Source organism: Vombatus ursinus, unplaced genomic scaffold (assembly GCF_900497805.2).
Source record: "Vombatus ursinus unplaced genomic scaffold, bare-nosed wombat genome assembly UNPS02014973.1, whole genome shotgun sequence".
NCBI classification, from domain to species: Eukaryota; Metazoa; Chordata; class Mammalia; order Diprotodontia; family Vombatidae; genus Vombatus; species Vombatus ursinus.
Genome location: NW_020954751.1, coordinates 13,300,387 through 13,326,764, shown reverse-complemented (window position 1 = coordinate 13,326,764; position 26,378 = coordinate 13,300,387). Strand labels below are relative to the sequence as shown.

Genomic DNA, 26,378 nt, shown 5'->3' with positions numbered 1-26,378 from the left:
ATTATGCGCATATATGTATGTATAACACATGTACATATATATACACATATATACACGCACATACATATAATTTGCAATCATGACTTGGCATTGCAGTCATGACATCACAAACTAGGCCTCTTCCATAAAAGCCGATGCAACCTCACTGAACGGCCCAGCATGCAATTTCCCGGAGCTGGTGCATTTTACACAGCCGTGGAGCCCAAGGGTTTTTTGTTTTTATTGTTGTTATTTTAAAAGAGGGTGTCAATCCCCACCCCCTCCCCCAACTCAGCTCGCACCGCTGTTTTACGTTGGAAAGGCGCCCCGGGGGTGGGGAAGCGGCGAACGAGTATCCTCCTGAATACGAACCCGCACCCTACACCCGGCCCAGCCACGAGAGGGAGGGAGGGGGCGCAGCACGCATACCCCGCACCTCCAACCGCCGGCGCAGCCGCTCCCTTCCTTTGCAGGGGGAGCCCGTGCGCGCCTCCCGGGCCAACGCTCCAAACCCCGCCCGCCTGAGCAGGCAGGCAGAGCTCGGCCCAGAGAGGCCCAGGCCCCTTCACCCCCGCTCGGCGGCGAGCCTCGGGAGCGCGCGCGTGCGCCTCTTGGAACGTCTAGCTGGCGGCGGAGCCGAGCCCGAGCCAGTGCCGGAGCCGGAGCCGAAGGGGCAGGAGCTAGGTTTGGGGAGCGGCTGCGGGAGCCGCGTGAATACGGGGGGGGGCGGGTTTCCAGCGCAGTGCCAGGGGAGTCCCCGGGGTTACAAAAGCCGCAGATCGCCGTAGACTTCTAGCTTGCGAACCGCTGCCGTTCTGCCCTTAGACAGCACCCGAAAAGACCTTTGGAGTTATTTACCCTTATTATTATTTTTAAAGCATTATTATTGGTAGTGTTTTCGAATGGAGTTGATCCCGAGTCAGGGGGTGACTGTCTGTGCAACAAGATGGGCTTTGCTGTTACCTTTGTGGGGAAGAATAGTCGCTTGATTTTCCATCTCTGGTCCTTTTTGAGGTTAGGAGCCCTTAGACGGTGCGTGTAGGGAATAAGCATTAGTAAAGAACTGGGTTTTCATTTTTTTAAAAAAAATAATTATTAGATCTCTGATTATTGACCCCTTTTCCCTCTCTTGCGGAAGGGGCTTCAGGTCACCAGGCGATTTCTCCTCCACTTCTTTATTTTATTTTTTTTTTGGAAATCACTTTAAAAGGCTTGAAAAAGCACCCCCAAGCCTCCCCAACCCAACGCTGCCGAGCTGAGCAGCAGCCGGAGGCGGCGTGGAATCGAAGCGCTTTCGCTGCCCGTCTGTGTGCCCGAGCTGGGAAAATGGAGGCTGTGATTGAGAAGGAATGCAGTGCTCTGGGAGGGCTCTTCCAGACCATTATCAGCGACATGAAGGTAAGAATTGGGGAGGGGAGCTGGTGGCCAAGCGCTCCCTCCCTGCCCTGCCCACCCCCTTCGGGAGCCCTTAGCCGGAGCTGGGGAAATTGCACCCGCGCTGTTTGACACATCCCTCCTTTCATCCTTGTACGGAAGGGTCCCCACCCCCCAATCCGTCCCAGTGCCTTCCTATCCCCACCTGCACGAGCCGGGGGCTGGGTTAGTTATAGCCCTTTCCTGGGGGAAGGCTCTGCTCGTTTAAGCTGTTCCTGCTGGGCGATGGTTGTAATTGAAAAGGATGGCCCCTAACAGCCTAAGAGGGTCCACCTTCTGAGTCTAGGGACTGTTCGAATGTGACTGCCCCCGTGCCATCATCGCCCCACCTCTGGGACAAGCGCTTGCTTTCCTCAGCTCCAAGTTTTGCTATTGTCTTTGCATTCTGGCACTTGTAAAGGACCTAGTGAGCGCGCGGACTCCTGAGGGGAGGGCAAGGCAGTCAGTCACCTGCAAACCAAACCTGTATCCCGGAGGATGCTGATGATGGAAGGAGGCGGAGGGCGGAGGGGAGGATAGCAGGGTAGTGACCGGTGACACTGCCCCGGTCATTACCTAGTGTGGCAGAGTTGTGGGAGGAATGGAGGGGAAAAAAAGCTGGCCGTTTTCTCTTTCTAGGAGGCGAGCAAATTAGCTGGGTAATTAATCTGTTCCAAAGCTGCCTCTGTGCATGTTTGTGTGCTTTGGGCATTCCTGCCCTCACTTTACCCTTGGGAGTCTTACAAAAGTTCCCAGTGCACCCTTTAATAGCCTTCTCCCCAGGGTCTTCTTCCCCCTACCACGCCCCCCCTCAAAAAAAAAAAAAAGGGAAAAGAGAAAGGCGTCTCCTTTCTAGTCTGAGTGCAAGCGTATCCAACCAGCCCAGCCCCATTTTTTTTTAAAGAAAAACTAATATTCTGATGTAACCACTTTAAAGGTTACCTTGTACATGAAAAGGATTGAAGGACAGTATTTTTTTTTTCCCCCATGGAAGGGATGGCAAACCTGACCTTTTTAGAGCCCGTGGAAGAAGTAGCTTGCCAGCCATCCCTGCTCAACTCCACCAGATGAAGCCAGCTGCAAAGGGGATGCTTAAAGGCGTAGTGGGTGGGGTGGGGTGGTGTGGTTATTATTATTATTGTTATTATTGTTATTTTAAATCTATGTTTAGGGATAGTTCTTTGGCTGTGGTCCGCTTTGTTTTGCCTCAGCAGCTCTGGGTGGGTCGTGTTCAATTAAAAGTAGGTCTCCTAAAGAGAGTGGGCAGGTTTGGAAAGCTCTGTGTGTGCGTGGGTGTGTTATGCGATGCCCCTCGTTTGCTGCTGTTGTACCTACTCTAGATCGGCTTTTGTCTAATGAACAGTAAAGGTTTGGCCAGAGCTCATTTCAGTTAAATGGACTTCGGGAAGGGTCCCCCCCCACCAAACCAGGCTTAAAACACTCACACAGACACACTCCCTCCCCAGCCTTAAAACACACGCCGCCCCAGAGGGGTGCTTTTTTTCCTTTCCCTATTTATGGTATCTTTAACCATCCTCCCTCCATCTTTTTCATTATGGAAGGGAAACCTCAAATCAAATTGTTGGGAATCTGACTTTGCAGAGGACTTTGTTTTCATAAAGCATGATCTGCAGTGAGACTCTGCTTGCTAGAAATTATTTTAGTTGCAGGATCATAGATAAGAAGAGCTGGGAGGGACTTCAGAAGCCATTTAGCCTAATCCCTTTATTTTTTTAGCTTAGGAAACCTCAGGCCTAGAAGTTAAGTGACATGTCCAAGGTCACACAAGTTGTAAGTGGCAGAGCTGAGATTCCAACTCAGCCTCTGAATTCCAAATCTACTTTACTGAGCTGGTCCTTGGAAGGAGAGGGATTATAATTCCTTCCAAAAGCCACCCCTACCATCACAACCTTCTTTTGCCCTTTATAGATGTTGAACTGTTGAGTACTTTTTTTTTTAAAGATTGAGGTTGATTCATGCTGCATTCTGAAATATGTGAATGTGTGTGTATACACACATATTTATACATACATACATACATATGTATTCAACTCAAGCCACCTCACCCTGTTGCCAAACCAAATGTTTATTTGAGTCAGAGGGATTTTCTAATTACTGGGAAAGGGTTTTGAGATCCAGTGGTAGAGGCTGTGTTTTTACTTTTTGAGGGGATAGATGGATGGGTGTTTCCAGTGTCTGTAGTTTTTAGAATCCTCCGCTTCCCTGCCCAAGCCAACCCACCACAATCTGGGAGTGTTCACATCTGGAGTTTTTCCCCTGTCTTTGTTCTTTTTAATCCAGAGTCAGGGCTTGGTTCCTCCCATTCAGCCGTTCCCATCCAAAATTTCTGAGAGGGTAATCCTGTTTGAGCATTAGGTGATCTGTGCCATCCCCCCTGTTTATTCTCCTGGAGCATCCTCCAAGTTGATCATTCCTGGGGGCTAATGTCCCATTCTTTGCTCCTGCAAGGTTCCAGTTGAACATAAAGAATCCTATATTTTGTTCCCTTTCAGCTGTAGATTTACGGTTTGTGGTTACTGGGCTGTTTCCCTTTTGAATTTAGTAGTTTGAAGGGTTGTATGCTTTTTTTCTCCTCTCAGTACAGCATTTAAAAATCGAGTTACAGTAAAAGTCTGAGTGCCTTGGACTCAGCAAAATTTCATATTCTCGTTTGGAGGGGACTAGGAAGGGGAAGAAAGAGAGAATGTCTTTGATTTCCAAATGTGTTTTTGTATGAGGTCTTTGTATACAAAACCACTATTTTCTTTGAGATTCCCTTCCCCACATTCCTACTTGGATTAAAGTCTAATAAATAGAGATTTAAAAGAAAATTTCCTAATTCTTAGCCCTATAGCATAAAATGTTGAAACTATACAGGATATGGACTTATTAATGTTGCATAAAGAATGGTAGAAAAAATTGATTTTTTGGATCTGTAGCTCAGCCTGTTTAATGACCTGCTTTGTTATTTTTTTCCCTTTTCCTTTCTTTTTCTTCCTAAATGCATTTATAACACCTCTGATCCCCCCTCTGTTTAGACTTTGAAGGACAAGCATTGCACCCTTGGAAAAGCAATAAAAATGGTTTCCAATCCACCTTCATTGGGCAAGTGTGGTAACCCCCACGATTGTAGTATAAACAGATACATTTTGTTTTTTTTTAAAAGAAAAAAAATTGAGTGCTTTCGGACCTGGGAAACAAAATCATTAAGCAGTAGTGACTTCCATAATGTCATCCTTCTTTCAAAAAATGTATGGCAATGTCATTAACAGCACAGGAAGGGAGTAAGTTTCCTCTTTGGAGAATTGAAGTGAATAATTCCTAGGCTACTACTCTCCATTCATTCAAGTCTGGATAAACTCAGGGATCAGATCAAGAGAGATTCTCCCCATATTTTTGTAATGAAAAAGTTAAGTCCTTACTGATGAGAAATATATACCTTATACTTTTTTTTTGTTTGTTTCATACCCCCTCCCCCATAGATGTAGTGGAGTGCCAGACATTCAGAACATGCTTAATAAATACTGGTTTGGCATGAATGAAATGGCAGTTTTGTTTTTTTGTGCTTTCTTACCTATTATGGTCAGTGACTGCTGTATAATGATGCAAAGATATGCAAATCAGTCTCCATTCTAGGGAAGAAGAGAGGAATAAGCATGTATTTAGTATTTTCTTTATGCCAAATACTTTTTACAAATATTATCTAATTTGATTTATGCCATGTAAATTATGCCTCTGGTTCTTAAAATGGTCTTTTATGGTTGAGCTCAAAGGAGAGGAGAGGAGAGATGTTCATGGAATGCAGAGCTCAAAGATGTCTTAGTGATCATCTAGGCCAACCTTCTCATTTGACAAAGAAGGAAACTGAGGCACAGTGAGATTAAATGCTTTGTCTAAGGTAACATGTAATAAATGGAAGAATTGATATTTCACAGAATTTGACAGTTTTAAGGGACCCCATTGGCCATTTAGTCCAACCTACACACAGAAAGAAGGAATCCCCAAAATGGAATTTTTTTTGAAAATTCTATCAGGCTATATTACAATGGTAGGTTACCACATTTGCCCCACAGTGGGTTGGAAATCATCTTTATTGCCCTTCTAGGGTGTAATACTTGTCTTTCAAAGTCTAAATAGAAGAACAGATCAGAGGTGTTATAAATACATTCTCTAGGAGGAAAAAGAAGGGAAAAGCAGGCTAATCATTAGACAGGAATCTCTACTCTGAGAACATCCAGGACAAGTCTCCAGGTCTTGTTTGAAGACCTCCAAGGCGAGGGAACTCAGCTCTCCTGGAGGCAGCCTCTCCCACTTTTGACAGCTCTGATTGCTGGATTTTGCCTGACATGAAGCCTAAATTGGACTCTGCACCTTTGACTAATTGCTCCTAGTTCTGCCCTTTGGGGCCAAACAAGAAAAGTCTAATCCCTCCTCCCCAGGTGACAGCCTTTGAGGACAGCTATCTCTCCCTCCTATCTTCTCTCTCTCCCAGGCTTCTCTTCTCTCTGGTAAACATCCCATTCTGATTTGACCAAGGTCTTCTGACTCCCAATACTGCATGCTTTATAGGGCACCCCAATGTTGTCTAGGTAGACAGGCTCTTCTTGACTGAGATAGGAGGGAAGGTGGATTATGACACTCTGTGTCACATATTAGCAAGGGAAACAGTAAAGAGGAATGGTGAGTGCCTTGGAAGTCTAGACATTTGTCATGAAGGCCCTTGGCTGACTTAGGATCCTGGATTTAGAAGTCGAAGAGACTTCGGAACACAAGGTGTTAGAACATAACAGTGTTAGAGTTGAAATGGAATTTAATCCAGTCCCTTTGTTTTACAGTCAGCTAAGAGATGCAGTGGATAGGACCCTGGACCCGGAATCGGGGAGACCTGGTTTAAAATCTGGCCTGGGACATTAATTAGCTGTATGACCTTGGACAAGTCACTTAAGCTCTGTTGACCTTCATTTCCTCATTTGTAAAATGGGGATAATAATAGCACCTGCCCTATAGGGTTGTTGTGAGGATAAAATGAGATAACACTTGTAAGGTGCTTTGCAAACCTTAAAGTGCTATGTGGATGCTAGTTGTTATTTTTATTATTATTACTAGCTGTATGACCCTGGAAAAGTTATTTAACCTCTGTCTGCCTTAGTTTCCTCATCTGCAAAATGAAGTTAATAATAACACCTGCTGCACAGGGTTGTTGTGAGAATATTATCATTATTATTGTTATTGAAGAAATTTAAGTGAGAGACTGCCTGAACATACCAAACACATTTTTTTTTTTAGTAAACAGGGACAGTAAAAAAATTGTCGATGTTCAGGCAGCTGTTACATAGAAGTGGGGATAATCTTTCAGTTGAACTCTAGGTTGCTAACCTGGTTGATGTTTTTCTTCTTTCAATTATTAATTTACCTTAAAAAAAGAAAGGTACAGGTCAGGGGTGGGGAAGATTTACCAAAATCCAAGGCTTTCATCATGTCAGAAGCTGGGCCATTCCTGTCGAAATGAGAACTTTGTACAAGGTTAGGATGTTGTGTCTGGTGGTTATATAAAGTGACTAAGGTGGGGTTTGACGTGTCTTTCCTAAAAGTCTCCCCAGCACTTCTGCATTTAGAAAACGTGTCAAGTTTCGAACAGAGAGTACCTGCATTAAGCAGAATAAACTTCCTTGTTCAGTTCCTTACCAGCGGCCCCACCTCCCCAACATCCACTTCCTAAAATTCTGACCAGAGTGGGAACTAGTAAAGGACCTTCTCCGAAACTCCTGGCAGCATCCTGTGACAATTTTCTCTCATCACAGGTTGGGATGGGGGAGAATTGTCTATATTTCCTGGAGATCCCTCAAGAACCTCTTTCCTAGTACTTCCTAAAAAGAATGTGAATGGAAGAGAATAAGCATTTATGTAGTGCCTACTGTGTGTCAGGCACTGTGCTAAGCACTTTACAAATATTATCTAATTTGAACTTCACAATAACCTTTTGAGATAGGTGCTGTTATTATTTCTATCTACAGTTGAGGAAACTGAGGCAAAGAGAGGTTACATGACTTGCCTAGTTCACACAGTGTGTGAAGCTGAATTTGCAGATCTTCCTGATTCTAGACCCAGCACTCTATCCACAAATACAGTGTGATTTTTTTTCTCTTCCAATTCTTAACAATAACAACACAAATCTTTTCTTGAATTTGTCACTCAAAAAAAAAAAAAAGCAAGCAGAGGACAGACAAAACCCATGAGATTTTGTGTAAGGTTGTCCAGCCCATATAAAATAGATCAGTCACTCTGAACGACAAACTCTTGTAAATTATTGATACCATACCCCATGTTGGCATTTCACATAGCAAATGGTGGGTGTTTGACCAGACTTTTACAGCTGCCTAAGGTTTGGTCAGTGGGGGAGGAAGGTAGTGAAGGCAAAAGGCCATAAAACTAATAGCAGGGAATAGAGGGAGGGGTTTATGGTTAAAGAGCATGTGTTTTGGTAGCTTTAAAGTGGTTTAGGATTTATGTTCGTACGATCGTGCCATCTTTGGTGTGGTAAAGCCTTGGAAGGAGCAGCTATCTATCAGCACGAGTTGGTCATAGTTTCAGAAACAGATTATTAACTATTGCTAAGCTGTCAGGCAGCTCCTGTGAAGTCTTTTTGAATTATGCCCATGTGACCAAATTTTCCTTCCTCTGATCAAATAGACCTTTCATTACTACTCTTAGGCATCTCCTCAAAAACTGAGCCCAAGTACCACTTTGTATAACAAGGTTTCTTAAACTGTTTTGCTTTTAAAATTTTAATTTTCTGGTGCCTTGGCAGTCTGATGGATGGACCCTTTCTCAATTTGAATAATGCTTTTAAATGCCAAAAATAAAATACATAGGATTACAAAGGAAACCAATTTTATTGAAACAGTTATATTAAATACATATATATAAATTATTTTATAATTTTGAATTAAATTATATAATAAAAAGAGACCCTCCCCAATAAATTAATGGATTTCAGGTTGAGAACCTCCGTTCTATTAGAAGCCATTTTCTTTATCCCTTCAACTGCCAATGTCCTTCCTCTCAAACTAACTTCTATTTATTTGTATTTTTTCACTGTATGTGTTTATATATATGTCCTGGTTATCTTCCCAGTTATAATATAAGCACCTTGAGGGTAGAGATTTTGTTTTTCATTTATTAGAGTCAGCTTGATGGTACAAGTGGATAGAATGCTGAGTCTGGAGGTAGGGAGACCTGAGTTAAATTATGCTTCAGACACTTTTGCTATGTGACCCTGGGCAAATCACTGAACCTCAGTTTGCCTTCTTTTCATCATCTGTAAAATGGGATGTTAATAATAGCACCTACCTAGCAGGATTGTTGTGAGGATCAATAAATGCTTGTTTTTTTGGGGGGGGAACGGTGCAGCCAAGTGGCACAGTGGTTAGATCACTGGCTCTCAAGTCAGGAGAACCTGAGTTCAAATCTAGCTGCAGACACTTACTAGCTATGTGACCCTGGCCAAGTCACTTGACCCTGCCCCCCCCCAAAAAGCTTGTTGGTTGATTATTCATCTCATTTGTATTATATCTTTATATTTAGTAATAATAACTCATTTGGGATTACTGTAGAACTAGAGTTTAGAGGCCACTGAATTGAACCCCTTAATTTTGGCATCAGAGATTTAGATCCTTAAGCAGCCTTTGAAGCCATGTAGTCAAATCTCCTGATTTCAACATTATAGATCTAGAACAAGAAAGTACCTAAAGGGCTATTGAGGCCATTCCCTTCAGTTGACAGATGAGGAATCTGGGCCCCAAGAGAGGTTATGTGTTATGTTCACAGTCATCAAGGTAGTATCAGAGGTGGGATTTGAACCCAGGTCCTTTGACTCCAGAACCACTGTTCTGTCTTTTGGATCCTGTTGCCTCTTCTGAAGTGATTTTAGGTTTACAAGCTGCTTTCCTCATAACAAACCTGTAAGCTAGCCAGCTTGCATGCTTTACCACCCCCAATTATTTACTGTGAGGGCAAAGATTGCATCCTGTTTTTCTTTGCATCTTACCCAACTCCTAAGTAAGGTACATTAATAACAGTAGTTGGAATTTATTCATTTATTCATTTTTATTCTATTAAATTATTTATTTATGAAATAAAACAAGCATTTCCATATCATAAAATAAAAATAGATGATTGCACATGAAACTGCAAATCTATTATGTACAACTTGCTATTCTTTTAAAATATATAATAAAGTTATCATGTAAATTTATTGATTTTTCTCTTTTTTTCTTCCCTCCCCTCCAGAGATGGCTACCATTAGACACAACTGTATGTATATATAATACATATATATAAATATATGTGTATATGTATATGTATATGGAAGATGATTGAAGAGTTAAGCAGTTTAACTCAGACTAACAGACTGTAATGCTGATAAGACCATATTAAATAACTAATTGTCTGCTAATGTAGAGACAACAGTGTAAATATATTGGTTGGGCATTAAGGAAGCCAGTTGTTTGATAAGGCAGATTGGGTTTGGAATTAGAAGACCTGAGTTTGCCGTACAAGACTTCCAATTCATCCCATGTGACCTTGGACAAATCACTGAACCTCTCCATGCCTCAGTTTCCTCATCTCTGAAATGAAAAGATTGACCTAGATGAAGTCCCTTCCAGTTCTAAATCTATGCTGTCAGTTGAGCTTGAGACCATCCAGGGTTTCAACTACACATGTAGCATAAAATTTTCATATAAGCACATAGTAATTTTCTGAGGAATATCTCTGCCTTTCTTAACTCTTTGCTAAAGAGGTGTTTTTGTTAAGAAAGCTTCCCAACATTCTCTCTTTCCCAACATTCTCTAGTATTAGGACCACATTGACAGACCAGAGAAAGTGTTGGAGAATCATTCCAGACAGTAGTGATAGGTGTTGTGAGCAAAGTCATGGATACTGGGTAGGATGAAAACAAAATAGAAAGACCAATTTGGCTGGGAGTCGTGGGGGAGAAGGTTACAAAAGGTCATTTGGATCAGGATAGGGGATGACAATACTGGGACCAGGAGTTTCGACTTGTTGGGTAGTAACACAGTGGATAGAGCGCTAGGCCTGGGGTCAGGTCTTCCTGAGTTCAAATCTGGCCTCAGACACTTCCTAACTGTGTGACCCTGGGCAAGTCACTTAACCCTGTTTGCCTCATTTTCCTCATCTGTCAAATGAACTGAAGAAGGAAATTGCAAACCACTCCAGCATCTTTGCCAAGAAAATCCTAAATGGGATCATGAAGAATCCAACATGAGTGAAAACAACAGAGAATTCTGTTTAGGAGTTAAGACTTTGGGAAGGTTATTCAGGCAGCAGTGTGCAGGATAAATTGAGGTAGGAAGGATAGTCAGGTAGGAAGTTTTAACCAAAGGCTGGGATAGAAGGGATGAAGACCCAGGCTCCAGTGGTTGCAGTGGGAATAGACAGCATGGGACAGATAGTTGATCGGTTTGATAGGATAGTATTGAATGTGTGGGGAGAGAAGAATAAAGGTTCAAGCCAGTAGTGCCAGTTACAGAATTCTTAAAGGGATAGGGGTATACTTTTGAAAAACTTTGTGTGGTTTTGTGGAGGAGAGGAGAGAAGGATCAGGTGATAGTGGACCATTGGAGGTGATTCCCAGATCTGTCACCTGGTGAAAACTCCTTCTATGCCAAGGTCTGTGAAGGTCTACAAGATTGCTTCTCCCTCTCGTGGTTCTTTTCCGTGTATCTCTGGAGCTGTAGAGAGGGCAGGCAGAGGCACCGTCAGAATATAGTTTTCTCTTTACTTTGGGGAAGATTTTTTTTTTTTTTTTGAGATAAGTAGTCCAAATATTCCTGGTGAATGCATCGGTACCCGTTGTGGCGCTAACAGTCTGCTTTTCTCTCTTTTCTAATTATGTGAATTAAGTAAGTTCACATGACTGCAAAGAGTACTGGTTGTCTTTCCTTGAACTCTGTGTATTTATGCGTCCAGACCTAGAATATTTTTTTAAAAAGAGCTTTCTGTATTTTTGATGTAGAACCTTTGTGGTTGAAGTTAAGTCAGAAGGTCCATTAGAGACCTGTGTTCTTAGATGACATTGCCAAAAAAAAATTTTTTTTCCTGCATTGAAACTCGGCATCTGCGTTCTTGGGTTAGATTTTCTAAGTGCTTTTCCACCCTTTTCTCTCCGTTTTCTCTTGGTGAGTAAAAAATCAGTTGAGTGCCTTTTGAATCATGCATTCTATCTCTGAATTTGGAAAGCACTTTGAACAAGTATTAGGTAGATTAGGATCACCTTTATCAAACAGCTGGGGATTGCTGAGTTGGAACAAGATTGCATTCTTTATCCAGGTCTTTTCTTTCTGCCCCATAGGAGGACTTTAGTAATCTGGATCTCTCTCTAGTCAGAGTGGGTGGGGTGTCTGGCTATGATAGACATTTATTCTTAGTTTACCACCTACCCTCCTCTTAGACCACACTCAATTCTTTGTGTTCTGGCTAGATTCTATGAGGATAATGCTGTTTAATTACTAACCTTGCTGCCAGTGTTATCATCGCTATAACAACAATATTGTAAAGACAACTTGGACAGACTTAGTAATTCTGATCAACACAGTGACCAAAAGACACGATTCCAGAGGACTCGTGATGTGACATACTTCTCACCTCCTGAAAGAGAGCTGATGGACTCAGAGTGCAGACTGTGACATTTTTTTTGGAGACACGATCAGTTAGGGGAATTTGTTTTGCTTGGTGATAGATGTTTGTAAAAAGGGGTTTTGTGTTTCTTGCTTTCACTGTGTTGGGGTTGGGGGAGGGGAGGTAGGGGAGAGAGAATGCAGATCTTAAAATAAAATTTAAAAAAAATTGTCATTGACACAATTAAAGCAGCCCCCACCCTGAATAAGGTAGCATTATTTTTAGAACTTGTAATGTAGAAGCAGGGAAATGCAAGAGTTATGTTTTCCCAGCTGAATAAATCCTCCCTGGGCTCAGTGCAACATTTACCTGTAGCCAGGGTTTATTTGCATTTACTTTTCTCTATTTGCAAACTCTGTTACTGCCTGTTAAAAAGAAATAGATGTGATGATGTAACAGGGCATTGATAAATGTGTTTTAATGCTTACCATGGAAGAAGTGGTTGTAGGGGCAAAGGCTCTATGCTACTGAATAACCACCATTTCTCTCTCTCTGTGTCTCTCTTTCTCTCTCTCAAAAAAAATTATTTTATTTTTAATTTATGGAATAAAACAAGTATTTCTATAACATAGTATAATAAAAAAGATGACTAACATGAAACTGCAAGTCTCCTATGTACAACTTGCTATTCCTTTTAAATGTATAATTATCTGTGTCTCCTCTTTGACATTCCTGGGGCCATTACTGTAGTTCTGGACTCTTACCTGACTTAGTCTATTAAAGATAGATGGGGTCTGTATGACCAGTTTCTTTCCTGATGCACATGTCTGATCATGCTTCTCCCTTCAGTGGCTTTTCGTTGCCAAGTCCATATTCATTAGTTTGACATTCAAGGCCTTCTGTGCTCTAGTACCAACATATGTCTTAACAATATTATCTACTATGGCTCCACTTCTTATACTGATCAATATATTCCAGCCAAACTTGGCTAATTTTTATTATTTAAGTATGCTTGGCATTTCCCTCTGTAGGTTGGATTATTATGTTATTCTCTGCCTAGAAGACCCCCCCAAAGTAGCTGGTTGAGATCTCATCAGCCAAAGTCTAGGTCAAATAGTATCTTCCTTTCTACCCTCATCTCTTCTCTAAACAAGGAAGGATATTTTTCTCTTTTGAGCTCCCACTTTGGATATCTCTTTGAGTACATTTTATTCTGCTGTGTATTATAGTCATTTGAATGCATACCTTACTTCCCCATGTCATAATTCTAGAGGTGGAAAGAACCTCAGAGGTCATCTGGTCCCATCTCTTTTATAGATAAGGAAACTGAGGTCTAAGGATGGCAAATACCTTGTCCCAGGTCACACAGGTAATAAGCATCGAGGTGGAATTTGAACCCAGGTATTAGGACCTCTTTCCACTGCACCACACTATCTCAGTTATGAGCTTCTTAGCAGTAGGATTCCAATATAAGTAGAAGTAAAGATAATAATTTTAAAAGTAATATAAAAATAAATCAAATTTAAATATCTCTGAAGTTTCTAAAGGATTTTCCTTAAAACAGTTCTGTGGGGTAGATGGTGAAAGAATTAGCTGTGTCCTCACTTTACCAAAAAATTTTCCTCCCTCCTCCTCATCTTATATCACTCAGGCATCTTCTCCCACTATCTCCTTCTCCATTCCAGTCTGACTTGAAGAGGGGGCCTGTCTCACCAAGGCCAACCCTTTTCCATTGCACTCTAGATTGCTCCTCCCATATTTTTGTTTTCCAGAAGATTGCACCGTCATCTCTTCTCTCTCCCCTTTCGTATCTCCCTATCTGCTGGCTCCTTCCCTGCTGCCTACACATACCTGCATTTCTCCATCATCCTCAAAAAACCCTCAGTTGATCTTGCCATCCCCTCAAGCTATCATCCTTTATCTCATCCTCTTCTTGAGAAAGCCTCTCTAAGTGAAGTATCATCAATTCTCTCCTCTCACTTCTTTTAAACCCTCCGCAATCTGGCTTGGGACCTCATCAATCAGCTGAAACTGCTTTCTCCCACATTTCCATCTATCTCAATTGCCAAGCCTAGTAGACTTTTCTTTAACACTGTTGATTGCGTCTCCTCTTAGATAACTCCATCCTCTCTAGGCTTTCTTGACATTGTTTTTTCCTGGTTCTCTTCTCTTTTTGGCTGACCACTCCTCCCTCCATCTCTTTTGGTGGTCATTCATCTAAGTCATGCTCACTAACCAAGAGTGTTCCCCAAGGCTCTGTCCTGGGTCCTCTTTTCTTTTCTCTCTATACTATATCACTTAATGATCTCATGAGTTCCTTTGGCTTCAGTTATCACTGTATAGGTGATTCCCAGCTGTATATATCCAGCCCTACACTCTTTTCTGAGATGCAATCTCACATTACCAACTGCGTTTTTAGACATCACAAGGTCAATATGTCCAAAACAACTCATTATCTGCACCCTCCCCCCACCTTCCCCTCTTCTGAACTTTCCTGGTGCTGTTGAGGGTACCACCATCTGTCCTCCCAAGTTATCCAGACTCATTCTACATGTTCAACCTTTTGCCAAAAGGTGTGGATTTCTTCCTTCCTAACCTCTCTCCTGTATACTCTTTCCTATTCACTCCTGTTGCCCTGTGCCGAGTTCAAGCTCTGCAAGATCCCCTCTGCATCCCTATTCACTCTCTCCCAACAAGAGAGGCTGGTATACCTTAACCTCTGCTGCCTCCCTTCCTCCATCTTGACAAGTTAGAGGATTCATCAGACTAGTTTGGGGGCTGGGGATCATACTCTTCTACCAGATATGTAGGAGAATTTTGTCACTCTTCTCATTTCTCTTATGCGTAGAACTTAACATGCACACGTGCATTTTACTGTTTACCTGTTTTTGCCTTTCTCTAGCATCTTAGCACAGTGCCTGGGATACAGTAAATGCTTAATAAATGCTTAATAACTTACTTATTTTACCTATGAGAAATTAATTGGAGACTCAGAGTGATTGTGACATGTCTAGAGTTACACAGCTTGTAAATGTCGTCTGGAATCAAGTCTCTCATCTTTTAGCTCCCCAGAGTCACAGTAGGGCCTTTTATAAATAGGTGCTCAATAAATCGAGACTACTTAAAGCCATTTTTTAATTTTTTGTATTTTTCTTTGAATTACGTTATATAGTAGGTACATTTTTTGTATACTTTTTATCTCTATTTTAAATTATACTATACTTTTATATACACTTTGTATGAATATATAGTATATATTTTTATGTTTATATGAAATTATATAAATTTTCTATATACTATACTTTTATTTTAATTTATACTATATTTTATTTATACTATACCTTTGCTTCTGAGCCTCCTGCAGATAGAATGTTAGACTTGGGTTCAAGAAGGCCTTGGTTCAAATCCTGCCTCTGATATTTCCCAAGTTTGTGACCCTGAGCTCACTATCACTTGTAAAATGGGGATAATACCTATACGATCAACCTCATGGGGCTGTGAGGCTCAAGTGAAATTATGCATGTCATACAATTTTTAAACTTTCAAATAGTTACACCAGGGTCAGTAAAATGCACGTGTGCATGTTAAATTCTATGCATGAGAGAAATGAGAAGAGTGACAAAATTCTCCTACATATCTGGTAGAAGAGTATGATCCCCAGCCCCCAAACTAGTCTGATGAATCCTCTAACTTGTCAAGATGGAGGAAGGGAGGCAGCAGAGGTTAAGGTATACCAGCCTCTCTTGTTGGGAGAGAGTGAATAGGGATGCAGAGGGGATCTTGGTTGTAGGAATACCAGAAATACTCCAGGATTATTCCTTCTGCAGATCTGAGTTTTATATTCAAGCACCTGCTTGTTCTGACCAGCCTTGTTTAATGTAGCTGAGCAGAGGTCATTAAGGAAGTCTTTGAATTTATTTCAATGACTAGTCATTGTTTTAAAGTGTCTGTTTACTAAACATTGAGTTTGGGTTAGCCAAAGGGTAGAGCAGGATATGATTCCTTGTGAGAATAAGTGGAGTTGGCAACCCAGTGGGAACGATTTAATATAAAGAGAGATGGCCTTTGGGACTAGATGATCAAAGATGTTGATATTTTTAGCATCTAAGGCCCTCTACCATCTGGCTTCTGTTTACCTTTCTTGTTTTATTTGACGTTATTCCCTTTCACACACTCTCTGTTCCAGTCAATCAGGACTACTAGCTGTTCCCCAACTCTACAAACCACCTCTTTGCCCTTATGCATTTGTAGGCTATCTCTCCTGCCTGGAATGCACTCCCTCTTCATTCATCAGATCCTTATCTTCCCTGAAGGCTCAGCTGCCATCTCTTCCCAGTTCTGAATTGAAAAGTTTTCACTCTCTCACCAAACATTTCCAGAGAATGCCAGGACCTCTTCCTGGCCCTCAGTATTTCTCACCTTGTATGTTTGTCGGTACAATTGTCATATTCCTTTTAAAAAATGTAAGCTCATAGAAAGCAGGCACTATGTCATTTTTACCACTGTATCGCCAGGGTATAGCATGGTGCTATATATAGTAGGTGACTTAATAAATGGTTGTTGAATTGAATATTAAGTAATTAAAATGACTTTACTGGAGACTGAGGACCACCTCAAAATATTAAAAAAAAGCTTTAAGAATAAAAATTCTTGGGAGTGTGATCTATTTAAAAGTGGAAAGATAAGACTGATACTAGGCCTTAAATTTTTTTTTTTTTTTTTGTGAGGCAGTTGGGGTTAAGTTATTTGCCCAAGGTCACACAGCTAGTAATTGTCAAGTGTCTGAGGTCACATTTGAACTCAGATCCTCCTGCCTACGAGGCGGGAGCTTAATCCATTGCGCTACCTAGCTGCCCTTAAGCCTTAATTAAAAAAAAATTTTTTTTAAACTTTATTTTATTCTGAACTTAAGAAATAAAACAAGCATTTTCATAACATAGTAGAATAGAAAAAAAGATGATTGCATGTTAAATCACGAATCTATTATGTGCAACTTGCTATTCCTTTTAATTCTATAATAAAGTTTCATGTAACTTTTTTTTTCTTCTTCCCTAGGGCTTTTCACAGTATCTGGCACATAGTAGGCACGTAATAAATGTTGCTTGATTGATTGATTGAAATCACTAAGGATTCCAATACTGCTAAATAAAAATAAGCAGATTACTAATACCACTTTAGGAAAGACCGTTTCTGGCAAGTGTAGAGGTTACATGTTTTAGTGGATTAATAAATGCTATGAGCAGGCATTATTCAACATGCAGTCAGTCCCTGTACCAGGGGTAATGAGTACCTCGGAAGGTCATCCTATATGAAGCCCTTCCAGCAAAGGAAGAATGGAATGTCATTGTGAGTTGTGCCTCTGAGATTAAACATTGTATCCCTTAAAAGACCTAAAATGAGATAACTGTAGAAACGTGAGGGCATGCATTAGCACTTGACCAGTTTCGTAGCAAAGGGAGTTAGAACAATAGCAACCATAACTGACCACATTTAGGGTAGCTGTGTGGATGATGGGTGGATTTGTTGTTCTTTCTGGGTGGCAAAGTACATGGAGCACTTAGTTTGGAATCAGGAAGACTTAATAGCTGTGTGACCCTGGGCAAGTCACTTGACCCTGTTTACCTTAGTTTCCTCATCTGTAAAATGAGCTGGAGAAGGGCATGGCAAACCACTGCAGTACCTTTGCCAAGAAAATGCCAAATGGGGGTCACATGACTGAAAATAGCCGAACAACAAAACTTGTATTGTACCAAGCAGTGTAAGGTGGGGAATTGTAGATAAGAGAATTTTGGTTTTTGATCATAATTGATATTAATTTTGGTTCTTGATCATAATTTTGATCATTTAGTTAAAATGAAACAGCAAATGGGTCTAGAATGTGAGCTGCTTGAGAACAGGGACTGTCTTTTCCATTTCATTGTGTTCTCAGTGCCTGGCACATAGTAGGTGCTTTAAAATGCTTGTTGTCTGGGGGGAATTTAAAAGACAAAGTGAAGAATTTACAACTTCCATGGTAGTGCAAGGACAGGCACAAAAATGTGCCTGCAAATATGTGACAGGAACATATGCATGATTAACATACAAGTGTTTTTGTGTAGATGCATATATCATGGTGTAGTGGAAAGAACATTGGGTTTGGAGCAAAAGGACCTGAGTTGAGGCCTGACTACCATTCACTAGCTCTGGGACCTTGGGAGAATTGTCTAGTTTTGCTGAACCTAATTAAATGAGGCTAATACCAGCGCTACAGTCCCCATCTCCCATAGAATAGAAGCTCCTTGAGGGCAGGGATTTTCATTTTGATCTTTGAATCCTTGGTATCCAGTAATGTCGTTGGTCCATAATTGGCGTTTAATAAAAGTATGTTGAGTAATTGATGATGCTGTGAATTGGACACTGGATCTGAAGTCAGAAGACAAGTTCAAATGCAGCCTCCAACACTTATTTAGCTCTACGACCCTGGGCAAGTCACTTCATCTATGTTTGCTTCAGTTTTCTCAAATCTGTTATGGGGATAATAATAGCACCTACTTCCCCTGGTTATTGTGAAGATCAAATGAGGCAATATTTGTACAGTGCTTAATATAGTGCCTAGAATGTAGTAGATACTTAATAAATCCTTCCTTCTTTCCTTCCTTTCTTTCCCTCCCTCCTTCCCTCCCTCTCTCCTTCCTTCCTTCTCCCCTTTCCTTCCCTCTTCTTTTTCTTTCCCTCTTCCCTTCTCTTTTCCCTTCCTGCAGTGTGATCCTGAACTTAACCTCTGTTTACCTCACTTTCTTCACCTGTTAAATGGAGATAATAGTACCTACCTCCTAAGGTTGTTGTGAGCATAAAATGAGAATATATTTTTAAAGTGCTTTGCAAACCTTAAAAAGGTACAGAAATGTTAGCTTGTATATTATTGTCCCAGATGGGTTATTCTGAGGAATAAGATGAAACTACATAGATGACCTTTTTGTGTGCTGTGAGTTCTTAACAAAAATGAGCCATTGTTTTTTGCATTTAGGCCTGGTATTTGGGCAAGTGGAGGAATTGAGTAGCAGATGTGCCTGGAGCCAGGATGGCCTGATCTGAAAAATGGAAGAGGTTAATCTTGAATAGTTTTGAAGGCACATAGGGAAATGATTCAGCAGAGAAGAAACAGGAACACTGTGGAGGAGGAAATGAGCCTTTAACATTGTGATACAGCAGATACAGTGCTGATTTGGCGTCAGAGGACCTGGCTTACCACGTGCAGGACCTTGGGCCGACCTCTCTGGGCCTCAGTGTCTTCATCTGTAAAATGAAGGGGATGGACTCAGTGATCTCTGAGGCCTCTTCCGGTCTAAGTCTGTAATCCTATTATCCTTTAATCCCCGTAGAAATAAAGATTTTTATGTATGTGCAAATGTATTTGTGTTGTGGGGGGCGGAATGTTTGGTCTTCTCTCTCTAGGCATCAAGAAAGATTTCTTGTGGGGCAGCTAGGTGGTGCAGTGGGTAGAGCACCGGCCCTGAAGTCAGGAGGATCTGAGTTCAAATCCAGCCTCAGACCAAATACTTGACGCTTACTAACTGTGACCCTGGGCAAGTCACTTAACCCCAATTGCCTAAAACTAAAAAAAAAAGAAAGATTTCTTGAAAAAGATGGGCCTTGAAGAATTGCCTGGCCAATAGAGGCCTGTGATCAAGTGATTGACTCTACTGCATTTAGGCAGGTCAATAAGTAAACCAATCCTGACTAGGTGCCAGCCTCTTTTCTCAACTGTTTCCAAGGATGGAGACAGCATAATCTCCTTCTGAAAACCATTTTCCCTTTATAACCTTGACAGCTGAGAAGGCCTTTAAATTAAACATAGATAGTTCTGTTTTAATTTAAACCTCTTTGTTCTTGTATGATTTTCCTAGGACACAAAGAGTGACTAGTCATTTTCCTTCCCTTTCTTCCTTCATATATATATTTAAGATGGCAGTCAGGTTATTCCTTACTTTTCTATCCAAGCCCAGCAACTCCAGTTCCATAGCCTTTCCACATAGGTTTAAAGACTGGAGGGCTTGGTGAGAGGGTGAGGAAACCTTTCTCTCCCTCCCCACATTTTACTAGAATATTTTGGAGCTTTCCTTGTCCCTGTTACATGATTTCCTAGTATACTCATTTGTTTACCTATCCTGTCACCGTAACCCTCCACTTGTAAACTCTTTGGAGGTCGCAAGTGTCTTGTTAATGTTTGTCTCTCTAGCTCCTGGTATAAGGTACCTTTCATACAGTAGGTGCTTAATAAATGTTTATTGAATTGAATTACTTGAAAAACAATGCTTACTTTGATGGAACGTAGGGTATCATTGGGAGGGAGGGTTTAGGTACTCCCTCTAGGATTCCCATTCCCATTTCATCTTGGGTAGCCCTTGTCCATTCTCCCTGTAGATGCTGCAGGGGTCTACCCAGTGTTCTGGAGGCCTTCATTTAGATCCCTTGACATTGTCTAGATACCAGAGGAGCAGTTTATCACTTATCCATCCCTTCTGCCACATCATACCCTTCTGGCAACAGGTAGAAATTTCAAAGAGGCAAATTTAGGTTTCCTTTAGGGTGAAACTCACTAATAACTGGGTTGTCCCAAAGTAGAATGGGCTACCTTGAGAGATTCCTACAGTTCTCTCCCAATGTAGGTCTTCAAGCAAAGAGGGGATGGCCAAATGAGGCAGCCAGATGGCACAGTGAGTAATAACCTTGGACTTGGAGTCGGAAATCTGAGTTCAAATCTTGCCTCAGACAATTACTAGCTGTGACCCTGGTCAAAGTAACTTGATCTTGGTCATCCTTAGTTTCTCCTTCTGTAAAATGGGGATAGTATTATAGCACCTACCTCATAGGTTGTGAGGCTCAAATAAGATAATGTATATAACAGTGCTTTGCAAACCTTAAAGCAGTGTATAAATGTTAGCTACTGTGTTGAATGGGGGAGTTCTTGTTCAGATGGGGATTGGATTAAATAGTCACCGAGATCCTTTCCAATTCTGTGATGGTTTAATATTTTTTTAAATTATTTTTAATTTATGGAATAAAACAAGCATTTCCATAACTAGTACAATAAAAAAGATGATTGCATATGAAACTGCAAATCTAGTATGTACAACTTGCTAGTCCTTTTAAATATATAATAAAGTTATCATGTAAATTTCTTTTTTTTTCCTTTTTTTCTCCCCCCCAAGATGGCTACTATTAGACACAAATAGGTATGTATGTGTATGTGTGTGTATATGTGTATACATATACACACACATACACATACATAGGTATGTAAAATTATTCTGTACATATTTGTATTTATCAGTTCTTTTTCTGGATGCAGATAGCATCTTTCTTCATAATGGTTTAATGCTTAAGAAGACGTGGATTTCTTTGGTTAGAAGGTACCACGCAAAGTTATGATACAGTTATACATTCAGATGACTCAGAACGTCCAAGATTAAACAGTCTGTGGATTCTTAATTCTGCTTCTAATAGTCAGAAGGTATGCCATTAGTTTTTACTGTGACTGACAAGGCACCTCATAGGAGACAGAAGTATTATGATAACCCTCATAAACTTCCACCCCCAATCTTACTTTCCCAATATTTTCCTATTTTATTGTTATTTTGAGATATCCTACCCCTCATCCTCCCCCTCTCCTTCAGAGTTTATGAGCCAGTATTAAGCAAAACTAGGCAAAGGGGGTCCTAAGCTTTGGGATATAGGAAGATTGATGAAATCTGAGCATTTTAAAATATATGCACAGAGGGATTTCTTCAGAGCCCTCAGTTGTGAAATCATTTAAAAATAACTTTGTCTGCAGAATGAGATGGTTAGATACTGGGAATGGATGGCTTGGGTGATGCCAGGCAGACAGAGAGCATGGATTGGTAATAGGAATTAGGTTAAAGAAGACCTAGTGGGTTTCAAGACTTATTATATTAAAGAAAAATGTGGGGCCTTGAATGAGCAGCAAAGGTTTAATGATACATGTTAAGCAACCAGCAGTGAAGTAGGAACAATTAGAGTCCGTGGCCAGTGGTCCATGGTGGGGTGGATAGAAGAAGGGGAGTGGGGAAGAAGGATAATAGGACCATAGATGGTGAGCTGGAAGGAGACCTCAAGTCATCTAGTCCAATCTTTTAATTTTCTAGGTAAAAAAATTGAGGTCAGGAAAGGGGAAGCAATTTGCCTGAGGTTACCCAGGCAGTGAGTGGTAGAGCTAAGATTAGAATTCAGATCTCCTGACTCCTAGTCTAAGGTTCTTTCTATGATACCATGATGCTTTTTTGTCAAACTCAGGTCCTTTGATCCCATACCCAGCTTTCTTTCCACTGTATCATAAGGAGATGGTAAGGTTGAAGTGTGGGTAGCTTGAAATAATACTAAAATAAGAAAACATTAGGATAGTGAGATTGGGGATGGAAATTTGTAAGGATTATCATAATACTTTTCTCTCTTCTATGAGGTTTCTTGTCTGCAGTGGTAAAAACCAATACTGTGTGTCTTCTGACACTAAGTAGCTGAGTTTGAAGTTGAGGATTATTGTAGTTGGAAGAGGCCTTTGAGATTATTTAGTGCAACTGTGGGTTTTTTTTTTCTTTCAGACGACAATACTGAGGCCTAGAGGTCAAGTGATTTGCCCAAGGTTGCAGAACTGGGACTAGAACCCAGACCTTATTCCTGGTCCAGGGTTCTTTCTGTGATTATTAGTATGCTAGCTATTATTATTATTATTATTATTATTATGAAACCCAGATTTTCTTGACTAAAAGGCCAACTCTTTTAAACAATAAAAACTTTCAAGAATTTTTTCCTCTGTCTCTGACTTTCTCGCTCTGTCTCTTCTCTGTCTCTGTATCAGTCTGTCTCCCCCTCCCTTCTTTCTCTCTCTCTTTTTTTCTCTTTGTGTCTGTCTTCTATCCCCTTCTTTACCCCCTCCCCCAACCCCCTCATAACTCTACTTGCAAAGTTGTCTGTGGAGCTGTTTGAGAAACCCTGTCCTAGTTGATAGACCTTATGAGTTATGCAAAGGCGTAAACAAATGTAGATGATTAAATGTTCATTGAGATAGTCCCTGAGGGTTTGGTCTTTTTCTTAGTTTCCTCTAAAAAGAAAATCATATTCTTTAGTGAGGTGGTTTGGAGTGGGCATGGGAGTGACTTACATTGCTTGACAGTTGCATGGCTGACCTATTAGGGATGCAGGCTGGAAGGAGGAGGCATGGTGTAGGGTCGGGAATCAGAGGACCTGTCTGACCACCTGCCCTTCCCTGGACCTCACTTTCTCCTCATCTTTAGATGAGGGGGTTAGACTGGACTGACCTCTGAATTCTCTTCCAACTCAAAATCCGTGATTCTGTCACCTGGAATTGTAAGCCTGAGGATACTTCATTTCCTTGGAACTGAAGAGAATCATGGGTCATGCCAGGTCATGCCAGGTCAGGCCAGGAATGCTGTGCTTGATTCATGCCAGGAATTGTGGGCCCAGAAAATAAGTTTGCTAATGAAGGAATTTGCCCTAATGGTAACGGGGAGTTGTAATGGTAAAATCCAGGCCCACAACAAGTACATAGAAGATAAGAAGCCAAAAGAGAGGACTATTAGAGAGAACCTAGGAAGACATTGAGGAGAAGGAATTTAAAATTGAGTCTGGATTCGGAGAGTGGAGCATGTGCTTCAAAAAAGCTTTCACTAAAGGGGATGGGATCCCTCGAACCTGTTTTGGGACTGGAATGGGAGAAGTGAGGTATTCTGAGGCTGTTGATCCACCTTAGAAACCTGGTGTATCTGTTTCATCTAGTATCACCCAGAGGAGGGACATCTGCATATTTGGGGGAAAACTGACCAGGCTTTAAATCAGGTGGGATAATACCATGGAATCCATGCTGTAGTTTCTTTTTCTAGACTACTAACCAGCTATGATTAAAGCATCTCTCTTCTTTTTTGTGTATTGTTTCACATTGTGAATTCATTGTTGAATGGTGGATTGAGCATGAAGACTATTCATATTACAGAAAAGGACAAGACTGTAGGCTACAAAGTGCCCTGGAATCAGGAAGACCACTTACTCACTCAATCAGTCAATCAGTAAATATTTATTAAGCACCGTCTATGTGCCAAACACTGTGCTGAGCTCTAGGGATACAAAAAGAGGTAAAAGAAAGTCCCTTCGCTCAAGGAGCTTACAGTCTAATGGGGAGACAACATGCAAACAAATACATGCAAAGCAAGCTATGTACAGGATAAATAGGAGATAATTAACAGAGGGAAGAGACCCAAGTCTCAGAGACTTACTGGTTGTGTCACCCGGGGCAAGTCATGCTACAGCTCTCTGCCTCAGTTTTCTCATCTGTAAAATGGGGATAATAATAGCACCTACTTTCCAGTATTTGGAAAGCACTTTGCAGACACTTTGTCAATGTTGTTGGTTTGTCCATGAATCCTGTCTGACTCTTTATGACCCCATTTGGGGTTTTCTTGGCAAAGATACTGGAGTGTATTTCTCTGTTTCCTTCTACCGCTCATTTGACAGATGAGGAAGCTGAGACAAACAGGGTTAAGTGACTTGCCCAGGGTCATGTGGCTAGTAAGTGACTGAGGCCAGATTTGAATTCAGGGCCTCAAGTCTCCAGGGCTGGCCATCTACCGACTGCGCCAATGTTAGTTATTCATCTTTTTTTTTTTTAAAGGACTGAGTTGTTAAGAGTCACAAATTGAAGACTGTTTGAAGGTGGAAGAGACTAAAGCACATTTTGTTTACTAAATCCTCCTTTATTTGGAGGTTGCTTCCAAGGTCACTATCCCATTGATGGACAAGTCTAATTAATGGGTGATGCTGAGAGAATGAAAGGCCAGGAATGCTACTAATGATAGGTGGAATTACATCATTCCTTTTATTTCAGGATTTCAGAAGTCTTTCACAAGCTGTTTTTTTTGTGCTAAAAGATAGGGTGGGGAAACTCAGTCGCTCCGCTGATTGCAATTTTTTCCCCCAGAGTTGTATAGCAAGTCTGTGACAGGGTGGGGATAGACCCTCTAGAGACCTGATGGCGATCCTTCCCACACTCTTGTGAAAGCATCCAGTGAGTGCACAGATCGAGGGAGTAGATTAGGGTGGGGTCTCTGTGCAGAGTCGCCAGCTCTTTTGTAAGGAGAAACTTCATGTCATTCCTTGAACCCTTAAAAGTAGTTAAGTCACCTAGCGTTTATTAAGCACCTACTGTGTGCCAAGCCCTGTTAAACACCAGCGATACAGGGAAAGGCAAAAGGTAGTCCCTGATATCAAGAGCTCATGGCCTAATGATGGAGACGCTATGCAAACAACTAGATACAAGCAAGATAAATTTGGAGTGATATCAGAGGGAAAGGCATTAAGTAAGATTGAGGGCTGAGAAAGTCTGCTTGTGGAAAGGGGAAGTTTAGGTGAGATTAGAAGGAAGCCAAGCTAGGTATGAAGCAGAGATGAGGAGGAAGAGCATTCCAGGCGTGCCGGACAGCCAGTGAAAATGCTCAGAAGTGGGGTGTTGTGTTCAGGGAACAGCAAGGCAGCCAGTGTGATGATATTACCGATTATGTGGAAGCCGGGAGTAAGATGTGAGAGGGCTGGAAAGATGGTGGTGGGAGGAACAGGTTTTAAATGGCTTTGAAAGCCAAACAGATAATTTTATAGTTGATTCTGGAGGTAATGGTTGTTGTCCTTTGTTCTGGAAGAAGACCTAAATGACATCACTCTGTCGGGGTCAAGGTACAGTGTGTCCAGCTGCGGCTGACCAGACCAATACAAGCTCAGAATGCCCTACCACAGGTCAGGCACAAATAAGTCTATATGTACATTTGGAATGGAGATATCTCTAAATTCGTGCATCCCACATTTCTTTTGAGCTACCGCAATTCTGCTTTGATCATAGAGTACAGTGCCTTCCTTCTTTGATGTGGGCACGCCCTGCTGGGCGGTCCTGTGCCAGCATCTCCCATGTCTTACAATTGATTCCATAGTTCTTCAGAGAGACCATGAGAGTGTCCTTGTATCACTCCTTCTGACCTCCATGTGAGAGCTTGCCTTGTGTGAGTTCTCCGTAAAATAGTCTTTTAGGCAAATACACTGTTGGCATTCGAATAATGTGGCCAGCCCACTGGAGTTTATTGAATAAGAAGGTAATATGGTCGGACTGGTGTTTTAGGAAGATCAATCTGACAGCTGTATGGGGAATTGTATTGGAGTGGGGAGAGCCTTGAGACACCAACCATCAGGTTACTGGAATAATCAAGATGTGCGGTGATAAGGGCCTGTATCAGAGGAGAAAAGGGGGGGATATACAAGGGATGTTAAGGTGGAAACCATAGGACTTCACCACT

General features: G+C 41.3%; 1 protein-coding gene across 6 annotated transcripts in view; it reads left to right on the top strand.

Moving 5' to 3' along the window:
- Window positions 1-614: 614 nt before the first annotated feature.
- The window catches only part of LOC114030682 (metastasis suppressor protein 1), a 226,735-nt gene continuing 200,971 nt past the window's right edge, over window positions 615-26,378 (top strand). For all 6 annotated transcript variants that reach the window (XM_027845536.1, XM_027845534.1, XM_027845532.1 and 3 more), the window contains exons 1-2: window positions 615-663; window positions 1,190-1,377. In XM_027845536.1, the coding sequence (XP_027701337.1) occupies window positions 1,306-1,377 (72 nt within the window). In that variant the 5' untranslated portion in view covers window positions 615-663; window positions 1,190-1,305. The remainder of the gene's footprint in view (window positions 664-1,189; window positions 1,378-26,378) is intronic.